At 39.9% G+C, this 23,651-nt stretch overlaps 1 protein-coding gene across 4 annotated transcripts in view; it reads right to left on the reverse strand.

Annotated features, from left to right (window-relative positions):
* LOC110290928 (bifunctional heparan sulfate N-deacetylase/N-sulfotransferase 3) overlaps positions 1-23,651 on the reverse strand; it is a 156,359-nt gene that overhangs the window by 8,519 nt on the left and 124,189 nt on the right. For 3 of the 4 annotated variants that reach the window (XM_021157836.2, XM_029475611.1, XM_029475610.1), the window contains 6 exons: positions 23,073-23,255; positions 21,805-21,901; positions 18,440-18,563; positions 14,147-14,321; positions 10,467-10,637; positions 8,371-8,480 (listed from right to left, as the gene is read on the reverse strand). In XM_021157836.2, coding sequence (XP_021013495.1) covers positions 8,371-8,480; positions 10,467-10,637; positions 14,147-14,321; positions 18,440-18,563; positions 21,805-21,901; positions 23,073-23,255 — 860 coding nt within the window. The remainder of the gene's footprint in view (positions 1-8,370; positions 8,481-10,466; positions 10,638-14,146; positions 14,322-18,439; positions 18,564-21,804; positions 21,902-23,072; positions 23,256-23,651) is intronic. The other variant, XR_003836259.1, reaches the window with a different exon arrangement.

Genomic DNA, 23,651 nt, shown 5'->3' on the forward strand with positions numbered 1-23,651 from the left:
GCTTTGCAACATTTCTATCACCTCACAAAAAAACCCATTTCTATCCCTGATTTCAGTCACGATCCTTGCTTTCAATATATTTATTATTATTATTATTATTACTACAGGTTCTTACTATGTAGTCCAGGATAATCTGATACATACAATATTGACCAGGCTGGCCGTAAGCCCACACTAGTCCTTTTGTCTCAGTTTCTAAGAGCTTAAATTATTGGTCTGTGTTAGTTATACACCTAAATCTTAACTTCATCGCTTACTGATATTTCCTTTTTTCCCCTGGTATAAATATGCCAAGTTAATTCATGGACCAGGTGTGGGCATTTGGATTGTTTCTTGGTTTTATGAATAATGAATAGTTCTTCTATGAATGTTCATTTACAAGTTTTTAATTGACTTAGGCTTTTACTTATCTTTAGACAGATTCCTACAAGCAAAGCTAAGCTGCTGATGAGAATATGTTTAATTTTCTAGAAACTATAAAACTACTTGCCAAAAGGGTTGTGTATTATGCCAGTATACAAGTTTAGAAAGTTTCCTCATTCTTGCTAACTAACATCTGGCATTATATTTTGGGTTCATGGCCATTTGGCGTATTTTTTGAAGAAGTATAGCCATAGTTTTTGGCATTGAGCAGTATCTCATTGCGATTTTAATTTGTATCTGTATCTGGTTATACATTTATGTGGACAGTGACATCGAAAAATCTCTTGACTACATTCCAGAGCAGGCAAAATCCCCAAGAGGAGTAGAGGAACACAAACTGGACTCGATGAAAATGAAAGCAAGCAAGCAAGCAAGCAAGCAAGCAAGCAAGCAAGCAAGCAAGCAAGCAAGCAAGCAAGGAAGCAAGCTCACACTAGTGGGTTGGGAGGTGAAGGTAGACAAGGGAGAAGTGGAAAGAAGAGAGGTGAATGTCATCAAATATGTGACATGGAAGACTCAAAGAATTAGTAAAATAAAAAAACTCATTTTAAGGTTCCACATTAAAAATATAATTTTTTACATTGTATAAAATTTATACATATATATTTTTGCATTGTGTGTATATGCATGCTGCAGCATGCATGTGTCATCTATGTGACAGTCACCTTTTCTTTTTACCTTGAGGAATCTGGGGATCAAACTCAGGTTTTCAGACTTTGAGGCAAGGGCTCTACCCACTGGGCCATCTCACTGGCCCAGACCCCAGTTGTTACAGTAAATATTTTTCGTGAAGGTCATTTACATTAGGAAAGAGATACAACATTGGTTTTCTCTGATTCGAACATCTTGCACGAAAATGGGACGAGCTCACAGAGGGAAGTATAACATTCCAAAGATAGTTTCAATCTTGCCTTCCCACTCACTTACTGGGGGGACTTTTGACTTATCTTTTGTGTGCTTTGGTTTTTAACATCTTTCAAAAAAAAGGAACTAATGGGGTACAGATCTAAACAGAGTCCTCAAAAGAGGAAACACAAATGGCTGAAAAACTCTTAAAGTGCTCAATGTCCTTAGTTATTAGGAAAATCTAAATCAAAACTATTTTGAGATTTCATCTTACACCAGTCAGAATGGCCAAGATCAATCAAACAAATAGCATATGCTGGCAGATGTGCGGTGAAAGGAACACTTATCCACTGCATGTGGGAATGCAAACTTGTAACAGACACTATGGGGATTGATGTGGCAATTGTGTAGGATGCTGGGAATAGCTCCACCTCAAATCCAACTAGACCACTCTTGGATATCTACCTAAAGGCTTCCACATACTTCTACCAAGACATTTGTTCAATCCTTTTTATTGCTACCCTATTCATAATAGTAAGAAATTAGAAATTGTTTAGATTCTCATCAAAAGTTGAATGGATAAAGACATTGTGGTTCATTTATACAATGGAATATTACTTAGTTGTTAAAAAAATGAAACAATTACATTCACAGGCAAATGGATGGAGACAGGAAAAAAAAATCATCCTGTGTGATGTAACCCAGACCTCCAAAGGCAAATATGGTATGTATTTATTTATATGTAGATGTTAGCTGTTAGGTCTTTGACAAGTAGGGTACAAGTCATATAACCATAGAAGTTAGGTATAGAATTAGAGACTGGGTGGGTGGGAAGATCTCCCTAGGAAAGGAATAGATATAGAATAGCTAGTTATGACTAGAAACAGGGGTAGACTAGAATGGGGAGATCATACAGGTATGGGGGAGAAAGGAAGTGGTAAGGGAGAAAATATGGAAGGGACAGTTAAAACTTAGGGCCATCTAAAGAGTTGTATGGTAACATACTACAGAAGAAATAGAAATAGAATCACCAAAAATGGGGGAGACAAAACTCCAATTAGACATCTCTCATCACCAAATGGAATTTTCAGTACTAGGAATGGGTTACATCTATTCAAGTTGTCGGCCAAATAGGTCCCATGGGAACCTCCAAATACCCCAGACAATGGTCAAAGCTATTGGATGCTCTTCACAAAATGATAGCAAGGCTCTATTACTGAAGACAATGCTTACACAACTCATTAAACACAGCGAAGTTGAGCTGGTGCCTACCTAAAGCCTTCTTCCCTACTGGCTAGTGTTCATGGTTCTGGAACTTACTCTGCATGTCACTAGAGGAGAGAGATACACACCAACCCAGCTGGTTGGGGAAGAAGGGTACAGGGAACTTCCAGGATAGCATTTGAAATGTGAATAAAGAAAATATCTAATGAAAAAAAAAGAAGTAAAAAACTTTATCAAGTGAAAAACAAAAACAAAAACAAAAACAAAAAAAACCCAACCCAGCTATAAACCCTCCAATCTATAATGGTGACCTGATTGCAAGATACACTGGTATGATTGTGGCACAAAAGCCATGGGCATAACCAACCACCATCTAATTGGATTTGAGGACCTTTCCTTGAGATGGAGCAAATGCCTATCCCTGATTGTGTGGCCAAGAACCTGAGAGTAGATAGGGCTGGGGACCTAGTGGAAAACCAAATGCTACTCTTCCGCCAGAGGAATGCAGCAATAAAATGACTCCTAATCATATTCTCATAGATGAATGTCTTGGTCAGCCATCCTCAGGGAAGCTTCCTCCTGCACTAGATGGGAACCAATACAGACACTCACACCTGAAAAAAAGTGAAGAGAGTGAGAGACCTTGGAACACTCAGCCCTAAAATTGTAAGTACCAATGAAGATGAGAGGCATCAAGGAAAGAAGGCTTTCTAGATGCAGCAGGACTGATGTACATAGGAACTGATAGAGACTAAGGCTGCATGCCCAGGACCTGCACAGGTCTTAGCCAGATGGAGTCTAAGTGCTGAGAGGAGACGAGGACACAAGCCCACATCTGTAACCTAGAAGCCATCTCCAATTGACAACTGCTCACAAAAGAAAAATTTTCTCCCATGGAGCCTCGCGGGGTATTCAAGCACACTTAAGGACAGGTCTGTGATCAACACAAGGAGGAACTCAATGGTACATTTTGAGTTTGTTTCATAATGGTTTGTTTTGGAATTAAAAAAACCCACATCCTGCATTGTGTTTTGCATGTATATTACGGTTTTGATTTTGTTTCCTTGTGAAATTTCTCTGTGTGAATGTTAGTGTCTCTGTGTCTAGCTATATGTTTCTTGTACTTTTTATTCTTGCCCTTTTTTTTTCTTTTCTTCTGTTCATTGCTCTTCAGGTTTGTTTTTATTTTCTATTATTATCCTAATATTTATTTATTTTTAGATGTCTGTTTTCTAGTAACAGAGAACAGGTGGGTGGGATGTTGGATAGGAACTGGGAGGAGTTAGGGAAAGAGAAACTTTATTCTGAATATATTAGATGAAAAAAAGTCTATTTTCAATAAGAAGAGATAGGAACTAACAACAGCAATCACAGAGTGTTCTGGTGACAATCACATCGTGTTCTTGTGGTGCTATATATAAATGTATCTACATATAAGGTACCCAGTAAATAAATGTGTGTTTGTATACTATATAAACATTTAGGAATGAATCATAACCAATCAGAGTGGGCTTTTTGTTTTCTTGCCAGCACTTTTCCCCCCTCTTGCCTGTTCAAGGTGCTCTCATGTAGATATCCAGAAACCCAACAGATTATAGCTCCTATCACAGCTACTTTTGACAGTTTTAACGTGGTAGATTTTACTTATATTTATCATCAGTAATTTGGGAAGGACTTCCTAGCCAATATTAACTTGGCTGTAATTAAAATGATATGAGGAGATTTTTTTTTTTTGGAATTGCCAAGAGGTTTCAAAATTACCCTCTTGACTTACCCAAGCCTCAATCAGGAAACACAACAAAACAAAAGATAAACACAGACTATGTCCCTGGGCTTCACGTTGTCAGTGCCTGCTAATGACATTTTCAAAGCGCATTAGGATTAAATATTCATTCAACTTAACCTGGTTTCATTAATCTGAACAAGTTTGTCTCTGACAAGAGATGAGCTGCAGGGTTAGTGTTTTGAAACATCTGCTGACCACTGATAATTCTGGATGGATATAGGGCAAATTAAAAGTCGCTATGTTTGATTTTGATCTACATGAATTAGCACAGTCTGTGTCAGGCATTGTTTCTCTTCCTTTCTCGGAAATGAGTAGTCAGTCTCTTACACTATGTAACATAGCTCGGGGAGCGTCACTACGGCAATCCTTTCAGAGGTTGGGGTTAAGCTCATGTGGCCAGCTGTGCAATGTCAGTTTGATTGGCTAATTCCTATTTACATTATTTTAGGTTGGTACTGTTTGTTTCAAACCCCGCCGAGACAATATGATAAAACAAGACAACAGCACCAAGCAAAAAACAAATGTTCGGTGTCATTAGAAACCCACAATGACAGTAGAAAGTCACTTAAAACATCACATTGTATATTATCTGGTGGCTTTGTGTGAAATTTAGAGTTTTGGACCATTTTCTTCAGCAATTGTGGAAAAAAATACCGATTATTGAGGTTTTGTTTTTGTTTATGTTTTGTTTTGCTGTGTTTTTTGCCATTCTTTTTGGAAAGTACCTTTGATATGTTAATAAGCTCTATTGAAGATAATCAGCATAGAGAGTGCTTAGCATATTCCTGCATATCAAGATTATATAGTATATCCATAAGAGGTCACCTAGAAATGCTAAGTGTTGGAGTGGTCCATTGATAACACATTTCTTTTCTTTTTTTTTTTCTTTTTGTACCAAAACCAGATAATCTTCACTATCATTAGCAGTCGAATACTAAGCAACACTAAAGTATATGTCAGGAGGTCTCTTGGCAGTTGTGTCAATGTTATTTCTGAAATGCATTTCTTCTCACAGTCAGGCCACATTTCCGAAGCACTGAGAAACACCCATTATGTCCTAGAGACTCTAATGAGAGGAAGGGATTGTTAGACCAGAACCCAGATAAACAACCTAAGAGGGCATGGGGTGAGGACAGAGTATTTCAAGGCCGGAACAATATGGTGTATTATCAAAATATCCTACAAGAAGTGCACAGCAGGTTTTTTTAAAAGGTGTGTCAGGCCAATCAATGACTGACAAGAAAATGTGGAAAGAGACACCCTGGAAGTACATTATCTATGTCAGCAAGGTGACAGAGAGGGCAGCCCTGCTGGACCCGAAACTGCCTTCACAGATTACCGCTATCTTGCCCTGCTACTTGCAGGTCCAGGTAAGAGAATCACATAATGGGTAATTTTAGCTAGCTACATTCCAGGTGCACAGTGACCCACAGTTCTTTGTATATAGTGTGTTTCTTTGATGGTCTGTCTCTCAAGTTCACAGTGCCTTTTCCAGCAGTGGAGATGAATAAAAAAAAAGCTTTCTGCTGAGCAGGATGCAGAGAGGACAAACACACAGCATGCAGGTCAAGGACCACTCTACAAGAAAAAGAAATGATGTCTTTATAGACTACTTTACTTCTTTTTTTTTTTTCTTTCTGAAACACAATGCCTTGCCAGAAACCCTATAAAAAAGACACAAAGATAGGCCAACTTGAAATAGAAAATCGTTTAGAAAATAAAAGCTTTCTTTTCAAAGGGATACTTAAAGCAGAAAGCAGAAAGTGGACTTGAATTTCTAGCTGCAAACTAAAAGCACTCAGCTTTCTTTAAGGTTAAGTTGAATGTTAAATACTTAAAGCTAGTGTCTATCAATTGTTGAACTAAAACTCCACAAAACTGGCCATACTAGAAGTATAGAAAACTGGCCCAGCAGGTAACGGCAAGTAAGAGACTCCTGGGACGAAAGCTCGAAACTTCAGAGTTATAGTGCCCTTGGACCCTAAACTAGAATGTCTAACACATCTCCACATATGGTTGGTACACTATATACGTAGGTTTTGATGTCTTTCTGCTAACTCTTGCAAGGGGTGCTGAAAGGAAGAATAAACCTTTTTCCTCACTTTTTAAACTGTCATGGAATAGAATTTAACAGCAGATGCAAACTCAAATCCTTCATGGAACTGAGTTTTATCTCGGGGGAGTTGGGGGAGGGGTGAAATGACCAAAGAAATTGATGATGGTGATGATATTAAATGTGGAGGAAAAGAAAAAAGTCATGTAGTTGAAAGAGGGATGCTGATGTAGGGTGTGTATGGATGGAGTTAGGGCGAGGAGAGGGGAAATGAAAGTAATTAAAATATATTGCATGGAATTATTAAATTAAACTATATAAGTAATATATATATATTTTTTTCCAAGACAGGGCTTTTCTGTATAGCCCTGGCTGTCCTGGAACTCACTCTGTAGACCAGGCTGGCCTCGAACTCAGAAATCCGCCTGCCTCCCAAGTGCTGGGATTAAAGGCTTGCGCCACCACCGCCGGGCATATTTTATATTTTTATGTAATAAACATTAAGAATATTTATGATTTAAGAAAAGCTCAGTAGAAGTATTTCATGATATGCTCTTTTTAAGTTTCTTTAATGCTTGACCCATTAATCCTATAATTAAGAGATATATAGTGAGAATATGGTTTGAATTCAGTCCATCTGAGTGCCTCTGCCAAGCTGCCCAGTTGAGATGGGAGCAAGAAGAGGCCTCATGACAGACTGCAGAGGAGAATGAGGTGATGTAAGGAAGACTGAGGGTACAAACGTGAAGCTGCAGACACTGTGTAGGAGCTGACAATTCCTTAAAATTCTGCTGCTTAGGGCTGGAGAGATGGCTCAGCGGTTAAAATCACTGACTGTTCTTTCAGAGGTCTTGAGTTCAATTCCCAGCAACCACATGGTGGCTCACAACCATCTGTAATGGGATACGATGCCCTCTTCTGGTGTGACTGAAGGCAGCAACAGTGTACGCATACATTAAATAAATAAATAAATAGAAAAAGAAAAAAAAATTCTGCTCTTTAGCTTTCCTCACCTGAGTTCCAGTTTCCAGTCAGTCACCTGGGAAAACCAGTGAAAACTAGCAGACAGACAAACCCCCAACCAACCAAACCCAAACCCAAACCAGTGCTGTTAACTGTTGAAGGGAGGGTAGCAGGGTCAGATTCACAGTGGGTAAAGGCAAGGAAGACACAAAGCATGCTTAGGCTTCTCACAGTGCCCTTCCTCCTAGCCAGTCAACCACTGGGCTCTTTCTGTAATATGACATTATTTCTGAAAGCCACAGAAAGGTCACTTCCTAAACTATGCCAGTCATGTCTTCACGCTCCCAAGAAGTTCCAATGTCACCAGATAAGTGGGTTCGGCTCTTACCGACAGTCTTAGGGTTACTGTCACTGTGATGAAACACCTTGACCAAAACAACTTGGGGGAGGCAAGGGTTTATTTGGCTTCTTCAGCCTCACAGTCCCTGATCTTAGTAAGTCAGGACAGAAACTCAGTCAAGCAGGGCTGGAACCTAGAGGCAGGAGCTGATGCAGAGGCCATGGAGTGATGCTGCTTACTGGCTTGCTCAGCCTGCTTCCCGTAGAATCCAGGGCCAGCAGTCCAGGAATAGCATCACCCACAGTGGGCTGGACCCTCCAGCATCAATCACTAATTAAGAAAATGCCTTACAGCTGTATTTTATAGAAGCATTTTCTCAGTTGAGGTTCCCTCTTTTCAAATGACTCTAGCTTGTGTCAAGTTGACATAAAACTAGCCAGCGTAGCTACTTATTTCAAGTAGCTTTTTCTTCTAAGGTTCTTTGTTAGTTTCATGAGCCACAACGATTTTTTTCTCCATGTTTATTCTAGGGGAAATCTTTGTCAAGTTAGGTATCAAGAATGTCAAGGACATTTCTTTGTCACACTGTTCTTTCTCAATTGGAAAATGTCAGCCTAGAAAACAGTCAACGTTCGAAAAAGCCACTAATCAGCGAATCCTATCATCCAACTACAATTTCTTTACAATCAGCTCCTTACTAAAAACTTCATGAAATTAATTAGAATACGAACTTACGTTAAAGCTTCGGAGTAATTATAATGAGGTGAGACTCCTAGAAACTTCTGGACTTCATCCATCACTGTCGCAGGGGCAGTTCTTAGCTGCTGTCCATCAATGATTAGCAACTAAGTTACCAAAGTAACAATAAGAAAAAGAAAAGAGACATGGATGTTGAAAAACACATGTGTCAACTGTATAATGGCAAATTCCTGCACTCTACACTTGCTTGTGCATTGTCCTTGGGGATCTGCATACATTGTTGGGAGGTGCCATAAGTAATTCTCATTAGTGACTTGGAAATAAGACAAGCTAACTAAGCATTCCAATGTTATATGACAAATCTGGGAAATGATATGAAAACTATGATAGTAATGGGGACAAAGTGTGCTTAGGAGTGTGACTGTGAGATCCCAACTCAATCCCAAGGGTTGAGTCACTCACACTGGGACAGAAGGCTACTACAGAACAAAGCTGCCAATTAAGTCAGAGTGCTGGCTCCTGTCTCAAATCCCAGCACTCAGGAGACCAGGTCCGAAGGAGTGTGAACTTGAGGCCAGGAATAGCGTAAGACCCCGTGACTAAAACAGTAACCCTCCCTACCCCATTGCCGTGACTCCACCTCCTGAATAGAAAGATTATAATAAGCTTAGGAGACAGAGAACCTATCGCCCCCCAACTCTACTCAGGAGCAGGATTTGAGAAATCCTTTGATAAACATATGGAAGAAGGTGTGATTCCCAGAGCCACGAATATGGGCAGAATGCTGCTCAAGAAATGAATGTTACTGGGCAGTGGCCACACACACCTTTAGTCCCAGCATTCGGAGGCAGGTGAATCTGAGTTTGAGCCTAGCTTTATCTAAAGAGTGAGTTCCAGGATGGTCAGGGTTACACAGAAAAACCCTGTCTCAAACAACCAAACAAGATAAACTCAAGAAATGGAAGGGGCTGAAGAGATGACTGAGTGGTTAAGAATACATAACATTCTCACAGAGGAGCAGGGGTCAGTTCCTGGAACCCACCTAAGGTAGTTCACAACCTCCTGTAACTCTAGTTCCATGTGATCCGATTCTGTCTTCTGGCTTCTGAGGGAACCCATACACACACATGCACATCCACACAGACCCATACATATAAATAATAAAAAAAATAGTAAAAAAAAGAACTAACAGGGGCCACATATGTAATTCCAACATTTGGGAGGCTGGAGCAGAGGATTTCTGTGGGCTTGGGGTCAGACCTGTGCTGTAGAGTGAGACCCTGCCTCAAGAAAACAAAGCAAATGAGAAAACCAAAGCCAAAAGAAACTATGGGAAAGAATTTGTGTCTCTGGTGTGTGGTGATGGATAACACCAGCATGACAAAATGACAGTAGGCCATGATGGGAGTCGCAGACCTTGTCACACAACTTTGTCAAAGCTCCCTTTCTGGATGTTCAACAGAACTTAGCATTATTCGGACAGACTGCTGCATCTAACATGAAGCTATTCTGCTTTCACATGGAGCTAATGAAAATTAGCTGAGTTTTAGGTTTTACTTAACTCTTTTATGTTTAATTAGCCGTAAGTTGTCACAGCTATCATATTGTACTCATGGTATAGTATAGAGCCACAGGACTGAGTTCTGGTGTCACGGGGCTGCTTATGCAATCCAGAGCAGGGACTGAGTGTTTATAGAAGCTGATGTCAAGCTAACGAGACAAAGCAAGGGATGAGGGGAGCAGGACACATGAAGACTCCAGCAAGGTCTTTCAGAGGGGAGATCATGGTACTCACTAAACAAAGTCATGTCTGTGTGGTTTGGAGAAGACATCCCTTCTCACCGGGCTTTATTAATGTCAGAACAGGACTTAGGAAGCCGAACCTTTTCAAATCTCACGCAGCCAGAGATGGCATGCTAACGCCAATAAGTTGATCAGGGAGAATTAGCCTGAGATACTCTTAGAAAAACCATTTTTTTCAACATGTGCCTGTTTTTCTCTGCCAGTATCATCATTTGAAACTAAAGGATAAAACCCAGCAATGTTTTAGCGAGTGACCATTTCTGCTGTTCGAGGCAAAGCCATCCACTTAATGAGGTTATTACAAGCTGTAAGTCCCAGTTGATTCATACCTGAAATGGAGGGAAATAAACAAGCCATCTCTCGATGTGGTTGGCATACCACCCAGGGACCAGGCATCTCTTCTGCAGGGTTCGGAGTTCCCAGGGTGCATTGGGCCCAGCAGAGATCACTTCATAGAAGCTAAATTTCAGAGCTGCGGGGTCTTCATGGGATCGCTGATGCTGCAACAAAAAGATGGATAATTAAACTAATGTCAACTATAGGCATAAATAATTAAAACCCAATATTTTGACAAGTCCCAAAGCTAAAGAAATAATGGCATACTACTGGACAGTAATTTAATGTTTTAAATTAATAGAAGATGAAATTGTGCTCAGAGCATCAAAGTTTAAAGTTAATATACTGGTGAGATTGTACATTTTGGGAACTTAGGTAGTAGAGGCTAAATTATTGTTGATAGGATTTCTAAACCAATATTTTTTGAGTTTTTCCCCAGTTTATACATTTTGTTCTGAAAGTAAACTATCAAAACCCCCATTACAGGTGGTATTTCTTTGCTTGCCCATAATCGAACATCCATCCTGCTCAGTGAATATGCTTTCTATACAATCACCCCTGATAATCCTACTCTTAAGGTAGGTTTTGATTAGAAGGCCCCATTGGCTACTTCAAATGGAGAAAGTCCTGCCAACTCTGGCATGCCCATTATGTGAGATTTACAGACTTTACCGCACATTACCGAGCATCTAAAAGCCAAGGTTATTTTAGCTAATGGCAACCTTTGTGGAGAACCAGAACGAGAAAATGCAGAAAGCAGCAATTGAGTTATGAAAATGTTTCCTAATGGCTCTGTCTCAGGCTCACGGGCTCAAGGACAATCACCTTTTCTTCAAATTGATCACTAAGCACTCGGGCACGGTTGCCAGTCTGTGGCCGTTCACCACATCTAGTTGAAGAGCACATTTGTGGCAACTGGAATTTCAGTTATTGCATGGCAGACTCTGCCAGCCTCTGCTCACCCACTGAGGAGTGATTCTTCTGCAGTATTTATGATGTTTTCTTAGTTGAAAGCCTTGGATTCTCTCTCTCTCTCTCTCTCTCTCTCTCTCTCTCTCTCTCTCTCTCTCATTCTACTCATTCTCACTTTCTGGGGGCTAAGTGGTTACCAAGCTCCAATCTGATTTCTTTTTGAGCCAATTAAGGTATATTTCTTTCCCCCCCCCAGATACTTGTTGAAAAAAGTAGACACAAAATGAAATCTGTCAACTTGCAATTTAATGCATTCTTTGGCTTGAGCGATGGCTCTGAGTTTGGCATAGAAGATCAACACAGGGCCCTGGATGTCTGTGACCCTAGCTTTCCGATGGCTCCATCCCCTCTCGTGGAGATTATCTTTTATTATTGCCTCTCTAAAGTCTATCCCTTCCTGTGACTCTGCTCCCAGTTCATCTTTGAAACATCTCACAAAGTGCCCTTCCACTTGTGAACCGGAATAACTGCTTTTGCTAAATATAAAAGAACATAGTGCTTTATTCTCTAATAGCACAATGGTCAAGAAGTTAGCTGTGGGGGGCTGGAGAGTTGACCCAGTGGTTAAAAGCACTCTGATGGCAGAGGACCTGAGTTCAATTCCTAGCACTTATGACAGGCAACTCACAACAACTTGTAAGTTCAGCTCCAGGGGATCCAATATTCTCTTTTGGTCTCTTTTTGGCACCTGCATTCAGTGCACGTACCCACACACAGACATACACACATATGGTTAAAAATGAATCTTAAAAAAAAGTTAGCTGTCTGAAACCACACTAGTGCCAGTACAACATTCGTTCATCCAGGAGGCTCTGAACTGTGTGGGCCACTTAGAACACAGACAATTAACTGTATGTCTAACCTCAGGTAGAGATAACCAGCAGAGCCTCAGATAGTAAGTTTTTGTTACCATGACTTTCCACATTTGTCTTGAGATTACAGTTTCTAGGGAAATAGAATATCGGCCTCTGTTTCTGTCTTATCCTGTTGATGACCCCTTGACAGATAGCTCTATTTGTAATGTTAAAACGTTCCTTACTTTAAAGATTTCCTAGTTTCTCTAATGCTCAGACTCCTCTGTTAAGAAATTTGACTTGCTTTGAAGTCAGATTTTTATCATGGAACAAGTCTGTGCATCGTTTACATCTTTATTGTTTTTATGCTTATTCAAACGTGCTGCTTCTCCAAAAAACCAAAAGTAGTGTTAATATCTATCAACTCGGATCACTTTTCAAACAATGCTTTGCAGAGATCATTACAATTTTTTTGATGGATAGATGAAATATGAACATTAGGGATGTATTTAAAAATTATCAACTAGACATGGCAGTGCATGCTTGTCATCCCAGCACTTGGGGGGTGGAGGCAGGAAGGTGAGGTCAAAGTTACCCTCTGCTACATAGCAAGTTCTAGGTCCAGCCTGGGCTACTTGATTCTTTGTCTCAAAATATAAAACAAAATTGTAGAAATGAGAAATATTAACTAACTAAAGATTCATAGTGAGTGAGGGCATGAAAAACTCAATTTTGCTGTATCCGCTTTTTATTAGGTGATTAAAATATCACTGCACATTTTACAGACTTCCTGAGAGTATGTTGAATTATCTTACAGTGACTGAGCCTTGGCCAAGTTCTGGCGGACCTCAGGGACACGAAGACAATAAGCACCGGAGAAAAAGGCATAGAGCAGTTTGGACAGGCTGGGCTTTCAGGGATGAGGGATTCTGTGTATGTTTGCCTCTCCACTGCTTTCCAGAAGAAGCAGGCACTGGAGCTCCTGTGGAGCTGGGGCCAGCAGCTTTACTGAACTCAGCCGTGCTCCCTGCATATCCTCTGTGGCTGGTTTTTGAAACGCAATGGTAGAGTTTGCCACAGAGACCTTACAACTTATAAAACATGGATTAAAAAAAAGAAAACCTATTTAGCCTCTTTGTAATTTATGTGTGTGCTTGAAGAAAATAATGATTTCAAATTATTACATTTATCTTGAAATGCACGTGCATACACACCTGTAATATTTCATTATATGTTTTCAATTGCAATTCGTTGCAGTAATGAATTTTATTAAGTTATCAAGTGAATAAGATAAAAAAAAAACCTTGATAGTGTTTGTTTCTCCTGGGAAACCAAGAATAAACCATCTACTTTGTTGGACGTATTAATTAACTAGTAGGTCTTTTATACAAATCTGAGAGGGAGGGGCTAGGGAGACAGTTCTGGTGGCACAGTGCTCGCCCTGAAAATGGAAACATCTGAGACTCATTCCCAGAACTCATCTACAAAGGCAGAAGGGATGATGTGTGCTTGTCATCACAGTGTTCGGGAGGCAGAGACAGGCCGATCCCTGGGGCTCAATACCCAGACTGTATGGCCTAACCGGGGAGTTCTCATTGAGAGATCCTCAAAACAAGGCAGAATGCTCCTAAGAAAATCAGGGTAATCAGGTAAGAAAAATAAAGGCCTCCTTTATGCATGTGCACTCTCTCTCTCTCTCTCTCTCTCTCTCTCTCTCTCTCTCTCTCTCTCTCTCNCTCTCTCTCTCTCTCTCTCTCTCTCTCTCTCTCTCTCTCTCTCTCTCTCTGCCTTTCTCTCTGCACCCATTCAAGATAACCTGCCCTCCAACAGGAAGTTACAGTTTTGCTGGAAATGACCCTCCATTGTACAAACTCTCCTTCTCTCCGTTGGGTACACGCTTTCCTTACCTGATACCAGGAGTACGCTCGGTCTGACGGGTCAATGAGTATGGTGATGATCTTGGCTTTCGGGACTAGAGAAGCAGCCCTTTTGGGAGCGTCCTCTGAATGGAAGTAATTAGCACTCTTCTCAAACAGAAAGTCAGTGGTGACATTAGATGGGACTGGGAAGAAATCCATGTACCTAGAAAGGAGCATCTTTTTCAAAACAAGCCCCTTACAAACGTGGTGGGTGACTGAAGACGTTAAAAGTGGCGAAGAAATTCATCGGTCTCCTACAAAACTTTTCTCTATGCGAGCTGGCACAGGAAACGTGTTCAAAACACCAAGAAGGTTATCTGACAAACTATTTTTTGTTTTGCTTAATTTCAGAGAAAAAAATCATGGGGCAAGAAGGATATAAGAAAAAATAATCAAACCTCAGCTCCTGTGCAAAATGCATCTAAACAGAAAACCAGCACAGAGACCCCCTGACCAAAGAGAACGCCATGAACCAGATGTACATTTAGTTAAAAGGCATTCAAAATAAATCATACAGGATAGTTTTGTTGTCACAGTAAAACAGTCACTCCAACCGCTGGGTCTGGCTGATATAGTTAATCACAGAGTGTCGAAGCACAGAGTGACAGGGCTTATTTGTTTCCTTTTAAAATACTATGTTACCTTGTTTTCCTTTAGAATTTAGGACAAAACCTCATCAAAGCTTCCCTGGAGGGTAATGAGCAGCCGCATCACCACAAGGGTGAACCCAGCAACACTTGGCAGCTCAAACACAGAAATGTCGACATCTGCTTCAAGTTCCATCCCTGCTAAAGTGGTCAGGCATAGCTACATCAATCAGCTCATGATAGTACCTATTTCTATAGCAGGAAGGGGAAACCATTTAGAAGAAAAGGCTCTTGTTTGCAATTTAATTTCTAAGAGTTACATTTTATAATAATGGCCTCATCCTGCTCTCTCCTGCCTTCAACTCATGGGCCACACCACCACTTAGGTTGAGTAGAGTTCAGTAATTTCTGAGCACAAGTCACCAACATTCCCATGTTGCCTTCAGTGTATAGTAAGCCCACGTGGCATTGTCTATTAACCAGGGTTCCTGTTAGGACTTCAGTTGTTATCACAAAGCAAAGCTAACAGAGACATCTAGACACCTAGAGCAACATAATCTTGCTGTGTGTTCCAGGGACTGGACCTGTTGCACAGGTCATTTGGCTCCCTTTTGCAGGAAAAGAGATGAAAACATATGAGGGATGTTGGAGGCACTATCTCTTGTGGCTTATATTCTATTTCCAGCAGTGCCATATTTTGGCCTTATTTTGAAGCTTTTACTGCTTCGAGAGGCTGGATTATCATGAGTGTCTGTTGGCTACAAGCTTATCTCAAACCTGCTTCTGAAAAACCATCCAAAAAGTAATGAATAAAAAGGACAGAGGTGCTGATATTAGATAGCTTTTAACAGCAAAAGACACCCACTTTCCCATCTGTCTTTTATACATGTAACAGTTCAGGCTTTGAAAAGCCCTTACAGTCCTCTGGCATATTAGATCTATGCTGCTGATTTTCTCTAGTCTCAGAGACTCACACAGAAAACGGGCTCCGTCTTGTTTGACCATATTTTCATATTCTCTAGGAGTTGGAGAATGCAGATAACTTGAGAGATATTTGATTTGCAAACTGGTAAATGTAAGAGATTCTGGTCCACATTTCCAGAACAGGACCTGAAGTTTCACCAGGTAAGATCACTCTTGGAGATTAAGTATTTAGGACAAAGAATCAGCATATATATTACAGCGACTTAATAATTTTAGGGGTTATACATATGAATGCAGCTCCCTCAAGCTACAGGCTTCTGAAAAGCCTAAGACTTCAGCAGAAAAAAAAATTTAAAAAAATCTACTTTTTGTAGTACTCCATATTTATTTGTGGTTTGTGTTGTCACTGAATAGCTTCTAGTTTCTTCAGTTTTTTTCTTGTCTGCATGTGATATATGTGCATGCACTGTGTGTGTGTGTATGTGTGTGTGTGTATGTGTGTGTGCATGTGTGTGTGTATATGTGTGTGTGTATGTGCATGTGTGTGTGTATGTGTGTGTGTGTATGTGTGTGTGTGCATGTGTGTGTGTGTATGTGTGTGTGTGCATGTGTGTGTATGTGTGTGTGTGCATGTGTGTGTATGTCTGTGTGTGCATGTGTGTGTATGTGTGTGTGTGTATGTGTGTGTATGTGTATGTGTGTGTGTGTATGTGTGTGCGCGCACATGTGTGTGCTTAACCCTTCATGCATATGTGGAGATCAGAGAATGATGCTGGTGTCTTCTTTATTATTTTCTCCATGTTAATTTTTTTTGAGACATTCCTTCATGGAACAGGTAGCTGGTCATTTAAGCTAGACTATGCAGCACGCCCTCCGGTCCTCTCTCCTTCCATCTCTAACAAGTTCCTTTCACAGTGAGACACCTTTGCCCAGCTCTGATCCTGAGAATTTTCAGTTGATTGTACTCAAAGCCAGATTATAACTGCCCAAGTTCCAAAAGATAACAGGGCTCTATGGCTGTCTACACATGATTCTAGCTCTCCTCTACATCCTAGGCATTAGAAAGGAATGCTAAATCATAAATCATAAAGCATAAAACGTATAAGCAGGATTAAGTCAGATGTTCTCCTGAGACATTTTCAATGTAGGCTTTGGCTACTTTGTCTAAGATGGCATTCAAAAGTTTTCATTTGGCCTAATTTGTTTGTACCTTATTCATACACTTAGACTGCTTATCAGTTAAGGCAGTCCTAAAACAAAAGCAGACCCATGCACCTAGATTAATTGTGTGTAAGCAAATTGTTAAAATGGCCCCCCGAACTGTGAGGCACATGGTCTTCAGCCCTATGGAATCAACATCCCCAAAGCCCAGCTGATGGGGTGATGTTTCCCAGGGAGGCCTGGCAGTCTGCCGAGGACACATTGGATGCCGCTGAGAATGAAGCTGTAATTACAGTTATAAAATGACACTCAACAGTTACCATTATCTATTATTTGCATAAATTGCCTTTTATAATGTGTAATTTGTCAATCAAAAGTATCTGAGGGATGCTTTCGGTGAGCTGTATTCAGATCTATGATGCATTTTGCCTTTTCCCATTTATTTACTTATGTTTTGAAGTGCTGAGGACTGAACCCAGGTCCTGCATATACTAGGCGTCACTCTACCACCGAGCTACAACCCTGACCCTGAGTTATATTTAGTTATTTGTGTCATCTTCTTGTACACTGTTTGAAGAATTTTTACTTTTTATTACAGTATTGACACATTTATGATCACAAGGGCTTTGTTGATATAATTGATGAAAAAAACATTATTTTTAAGTTGCAGGAATGCCAAGATTTTGCTAGGATTTACTTCTAAAGAAGGTTTCCCCCCTTCTCCTCATTTTGTCCCAGTGTCGACGTTCTGTTCTACTTGAGAACGTGGTGACAGAGGTTGCAGTAGTTGCTAGCTTATTTAACACCACACAACTAGTTAATAATACCCAGCACAACTAGTTAATAATACCCAGCACTGTGTAGAAGAATTGGCCATGAACAGTGGGACAATTAGAATATCACTTCTACAGATGCTCAAGTGATACTCACCCATCAGTCTTCCTACAGATTAACCACAGGGACCTCTTGGTAGAGTTGATCTTTAGAAAACTGACATCATGCAACAAGCCTGACCACAGAGGCCTTATTACTATATTGTAGAATATTACATTACATTATACATATAATCTATATTACTTCTTCTGATTTTAATAATTTTCTTCAGATACTTAACATACTTTAATTTTAACTCAAAGGTAAAAAATAGTATTTTTTTTAATTTGTAACTTTAAATTGTTTTATAGCTTTCATAATTCATGAAATAAACACCCATTTCCATTTCTAGTTACTTCTGGCTAATTTCATCAAAACATGACAGAGAACGATGTATTCAGACCACAGCATCACTCCATCAAAGGTGCACAAGGGCAGAGTGACATTCCTGGGGCTTACACTTGTTCTCTGAATGCACATCTGCAATTCCAAACTTCAAGGATAATCCACACCAACCAACATGTGGCTCTCCCAAGGCAAGAAGCCCTCCCATTAACTGGAGAGCCTTGGTATGAAAGACTTTTGTGCCTTTTTTAATGCTGCTCAGTCATTTTGTAATATGTGTGGCATGAATGTTATCTGTAGTCACAAACTTCGGTGTTTCTAAATATTAGCACTAAGTTTATACTGTGCATGGTACATATACTTTTAGATTTATACTAATAACCCATCTTACCAATCAATCCCCCTGTGGTAGTTATTTCTATTAAAGAACTGTACCTCCTCAAAGGATTTTGGGCTGGGGGAGTTACTAAGGATGGAAGGATGCATAATCAGGAACAGACACAAGGCAGTGGTACCTGAAATGACAGCAGAGATCAGAAATCAACCAGTGGAAAAGACGGTTTCCTACGGTCAGTAACTCAGTCACTAATAAACTCAGTATTATAATGAGTGAGGCAGGTTCTTTCAGTGTACTCCCCAGCAAACCGAACAGATAACCCAGCGAATGGGAGGCACATTCTCCCCAGCAGAGGCAGAAGGATGAGAGGTGAGTGTGGACCAATGCTGGGAAAACAGACTTCTGATGTTAGCTTAGTCACTGCTGTCATCTGTGACTTTGGTTGTTAGCTTATATTTACTGCAGTTTTCTTAAAGAAAAAGACCACCCATCTGCCTCGTTTATTTCACAGATTTTCTGTGATGCGAAGAGACATCCTGTATCCTTCAGGTCCACGCTGTGGTTGTTTAGCTTGGTGTTCTTGGGGGATGCCGAAGAACAGTAGTGGGAGTGCCTTTGACTCATTTGCCTGCTCTGGGACCCTTAGCCTCATGCTGGGCAGCCTTGATATGAGGGTTTCTGCCTGGTCTTAGTGTAACCTGTCATGTCACCCTGTGTTGACATCGCTGCGAAGCCTGATCTTTGCTGGAGGGAAACAGAAGTCCTGTGGATCTGGGGGAGAGGGAGGTAGGGTGTGTCGGGGAGGAATGGAGGCTGTGGTCAGGATGTATTGCATGTGAGAAGAATAAATAAAAAAGCAAACAATAAGATAAAAGACATCCTAAACTCAATTTTTTAAATGAAAAAAGAAAAAAATTATAAGTGAACTATACCATTATTTGATATATTTCATCACCCAAACTGCTACTTGTTTGATATAATAATAAACTTTGACAGAATATTCTTCCAGAGGCCCATGAAAGCTAATGAAGAATTTAATCTTTTAATAACAAATGGTCAAAAATTATTTAAATTGTTAAGCTTGAAGAGAACTGGTGTTCTTTTTAGTGACATAGGACAACATTTACATTTATTGGGAATAGAATGGTGCATAATAGGTATGTATATAGTTTGGGAGTCATTTTTTAAAGTTGTAAAGTTAGTGTTTTCACATAAATCAGGAGGTATAAAAATGTATATAGCTCAGGCTACTGCACGAGAAAGAAAAGCAGTTTGCACTTGTTTGCCCAAGATTTACACAGTTACTTGCAATTGTGACTGTGCTTCTGATATTATCACTAAAAGGTATCTCTTGTCTACCCGTTCAATATTCCTAGGATATAAGTGTCCCCATAGTTTCTACACACCCGTGTGGTCTAACTGTTGTGATCCAATGGACTGTGCTCTCCCAATTTTATTTCAGGTCAAAAGATAGCATGAACAATCTCTCAGGTGCAGAAAGTGCCATCCTTATTTGAGAGCAATGATACCATACTGCCATTTGTGCAAAATTTGGTATTTTCTTATTACTCAAAGTTTTCTTTAAAATTGCCCTTGAATATACAATGTCTGTACATTCTAAATGTGGTTAAAATAGCTGTCAACAACAAGATTATTTAAAGAACGAATTAAAAGACACAGGGTATCTAAGCCAAACAATGAGCACTTTACCCACAATCAAGAAGGCCACATGGGATGAAATGCAAGGACATATGACAGACAACACCAGTGTTCTTCAGCACCTAGACCCAACACTGATCCTCAAATTCTAGCTGCAGCTGAGTCACACAGAGGCTGATTCACATCTGTAGGCTGAGTCACATCCCAGGGGTCTGACTCAGGAGGCCCTGGAGCATGTATACTTCTGCTATATTGATTGTCTTTTAAAAATTAAGGATAAGAATGAAAGAGTATCTAAGAATTACACAAGTGTAGGAGGGGGAAGACATGAATGACAGGACTTACAGTTGGACAGACTGCTTTGGGAACTCTGTGTCTTAGCTTCCTAGTCTGTTTATTAGGGAAGAAAAAGCTTGCTGCCAGGGTCTCATGAAGATTTTGAAGTTATTCTATGTGGAAATTCTACACAAACCGAGATATGTAACATTTGTCTAATTCTGTATTTAGAATGGATACATTTTATTAGATCATGTAAATTATATCTATAAAAAACCTCCCCCAAACCTGGGAAAATTAATACCCACAAAACAATAATTTTCTATAAAGATTTTATGCCAAAGACAAATGTCACATCCAAACAGTAACATAAATATTTGAAAGCCCAGCAGAGTTTAGTATGCCCAGTGATATTTCCACCGTCTCAGCATGATGATACAGTGTCTGCATCCAGTGTGGTAGGACAAGTAACTTATCCTGCAGAGCTCCAATGCAAGCTGCGTAATCCAAGACTCAGACATGATGACGAGGAATAGTGGCGAGGTGGGTTACATGATGGCAGAGGGGGCCGCCGAGGATATTTCACTTGCAATGTTTTTCTAACCATCTTTAGACTTTCAGTAGATCTTGGCAACGGAACACACAAGGGAAGCAACGGCTGCCATTCTTACCCATTCTTAGCCACACTCTCTGACTACTGAGTCTGCGAACCTTGCATAGAACTCTCGGTTATCTTCGGAGACGAGGAAGGGGATTACCACTCTGTGCAGTTTCTGTGACTGTTTTCTATGAAGCCAGAATCCAGGGGCCCCGAGTAATTTATCACGCAAAGCACAGCTCAAATGGTTGGCATGAAAACTTCCACTGGGCTTCTCTTTAATACGGAGTTTTACAGGAACATGAATTTTGTGGAGGGAAAAACTGCATGCCAATTTAAGAAAGTGTGCAACGGATGCCTCCTGGGTGCGGATAAACACCTTGGTGGCGGAGAGTTTTATTTATGTCTAGGAATTCTGCTTGTCAAACATCTTTTAGATCTTTTTTTTTTTTAAACAGTCACCTCTGCAAGAAAAATAAAGTGTATCTGGAAAATAGAGTATTTGGAAAAAGATTTCTTATAAAGACCCAGGTACTTATATCTGTCTCACTCGGCATTTGAGCAAAGCCTGTCAATCGCTTTCTAAACACAAAATTTGTTTAAATTTTAGAAATGTTAGCTACACCTCTGGAGTACGATCTTTGGAGAAAAAAAAAAAAAGAGAGACGTACAGCAAATTGACTGCTGTGTCTTTCAACTGACATTTCTCCCATTTCCTTTTAAACAAAGCCCAACAGAGCCTTTATTCTTCAGTTGGACAAGGTTGCATCAGAGGAATGTGTACGGTTCCTTCATGAGCTGTACAGAAGGCTCTAGGTCCCGCGGCAACAAGGGCTCACTGGCTGGTTACTTTACATTATTTAATAATAATATTAAAAGTTCTCACCAGTTTTCTGGGGTCCTATTACCAAGAATTTTGGTAAACGATCGCAGGTTTTCTCTTTAGACCAAATGTCTCTGTGGCGTTTGTCATCACAGGGGTTCTGTATGGGAGAGGAATAGAGAGACGTTTCTTTTTGTGTGTATCCATTTGAGAGCTAGCCTCTCCAGTCTTGGCTTTAAAAAACCAGAGGAAACACGACCACATTCAAGGGGTTTCTTTTGGAAACTGAAGGTCATGAGGTGGCACCACAAAAGTTTTGGGGGGATTTCCTTCTGTCCTTCAGTTGAGAAGAAGGGAGTGGTAAATAGCTGAGTGCCCAGGGTGTCACATTTTCCTGCTCCTGGCAACCCTGCAGTTACCCTCTCCCCTTTAAGCAGTAAACTTGGGAAGATACTATTTTTTTCTGATACTCAAATGTAGTGGTTCTCAACCTGTGGGTTGCGACTCTTTTGGTAACCCTCTTTCTCCAAAATTATTTACATTTTGATTCATAAAAGCAGCAAAGTTACAGTTATAAAGTAGCAATGAAAATAATTTGGGGGGCCATCACAACATAAGGAAGTGTATTAAAGGGTCACAGCATTAGGAAGATTAAGACCCACTGGTCCAAAGGGAGACACACTCTCAGCATTCACTAAATCACTCCATTTAAGGAACCCCTGGATCTTAAGTTATTTTTAATCTATGTAAACGAGTTTTCTACAAGAGGAGAAGGATCAAGCCACCCTAATGTAAAGAGGCAGTTCATTTCTTCCAGCTACCTTCAAAATTTGGTAACTATAATCTAAAAATGTAACTTTGCCAACTATAATGCTAAAACTACGGAATTTTAACAGGACTGTAAAATGAAGTGGAGTGCTATTATACAGGCTATTTTTTGGTCTTTTTAAAACCAGACAGACTGTGAAGTTGTATCTAGAACACACTAGCACATAAGAACAGCATTCTTAAGTACTATTTCATGAACGAACAAACAGACCTGCTTTTCCTTTCTGGCCACTTAGCACTACAGATATGTGAATGAAATAAATTTGTTTATATGTAGCAAAGACAAAGAATAAAGTCCTTCTTTTGGTTGTTATTCTGTATAACTGTCTGTTTTAAACCACTCTTCTATAATGACAATGATTTCAGTTTAAAAATAAAGTGTGAAATTAGTGGGAAAATTGTATGTGTTTTCAAGTGTCTAACACACAGCAAATTGTAGTCGACAAGAAGAAACGATTCTTGTGAAGATTAATTATTTATACCAATTATTGATCTGATTTTACCTGCCAGAGAGGGTCTTTCTGATCAGGAAAGAGCTCAAAATACTTGTGAGCCAGCTGAGCTGGAGGCAAGGTCTGAAGACGCAGGTTGGTCCAGGTCTGCACAAAATTGGCTAGATTCACAAATGTATATAATCCCAGCCGGTCGTTTCCATAGTTAGACAAGTGGGTCATGAAAATACTGATCTGAAAAAGGCAAATGAGCTTTGGCATCAACAGGTTATTTTAACACCAGAGGGCAGAATGATCATAGCAATATTAGACATTATTTTTTAAAAAATTAAATGGTCGACATAAGGATTTCCATCATGACCTGTTTTTAGACTTTGTATATATCCTAAAAGCTGTCATTATATTACTATGAAGTGAAGTATGTTATTGATGTTATTGACAAGGTTAAATGAGAGGGTTTTTTTTTTCCTGAAATGTTAACATGTTTCCTAACAAAAATGAGTTTAAAATAATTCTTCATCATTTAAGAAAGTTATTGTTACCTAGCTACCTGGGTACAATAAGCCAATCCTTACTAACACAGTCTAGGCACCCACACACAATGCTCTCATGAAATGCAAACTGTCAGCT

The sequence above is a fragment of the Mus caroli genome, chromosome 3, assembly GCF_900094665.2.
Source record: "Mus caroli chromosome 3, CAROLI_EIJ_v1.1, whole genome shotgun sequence".
NCBI lineage: Eukaryota > Metazoa > Chordata > Mammalia > Rodentia > Muridae > Mus > Mus caroli.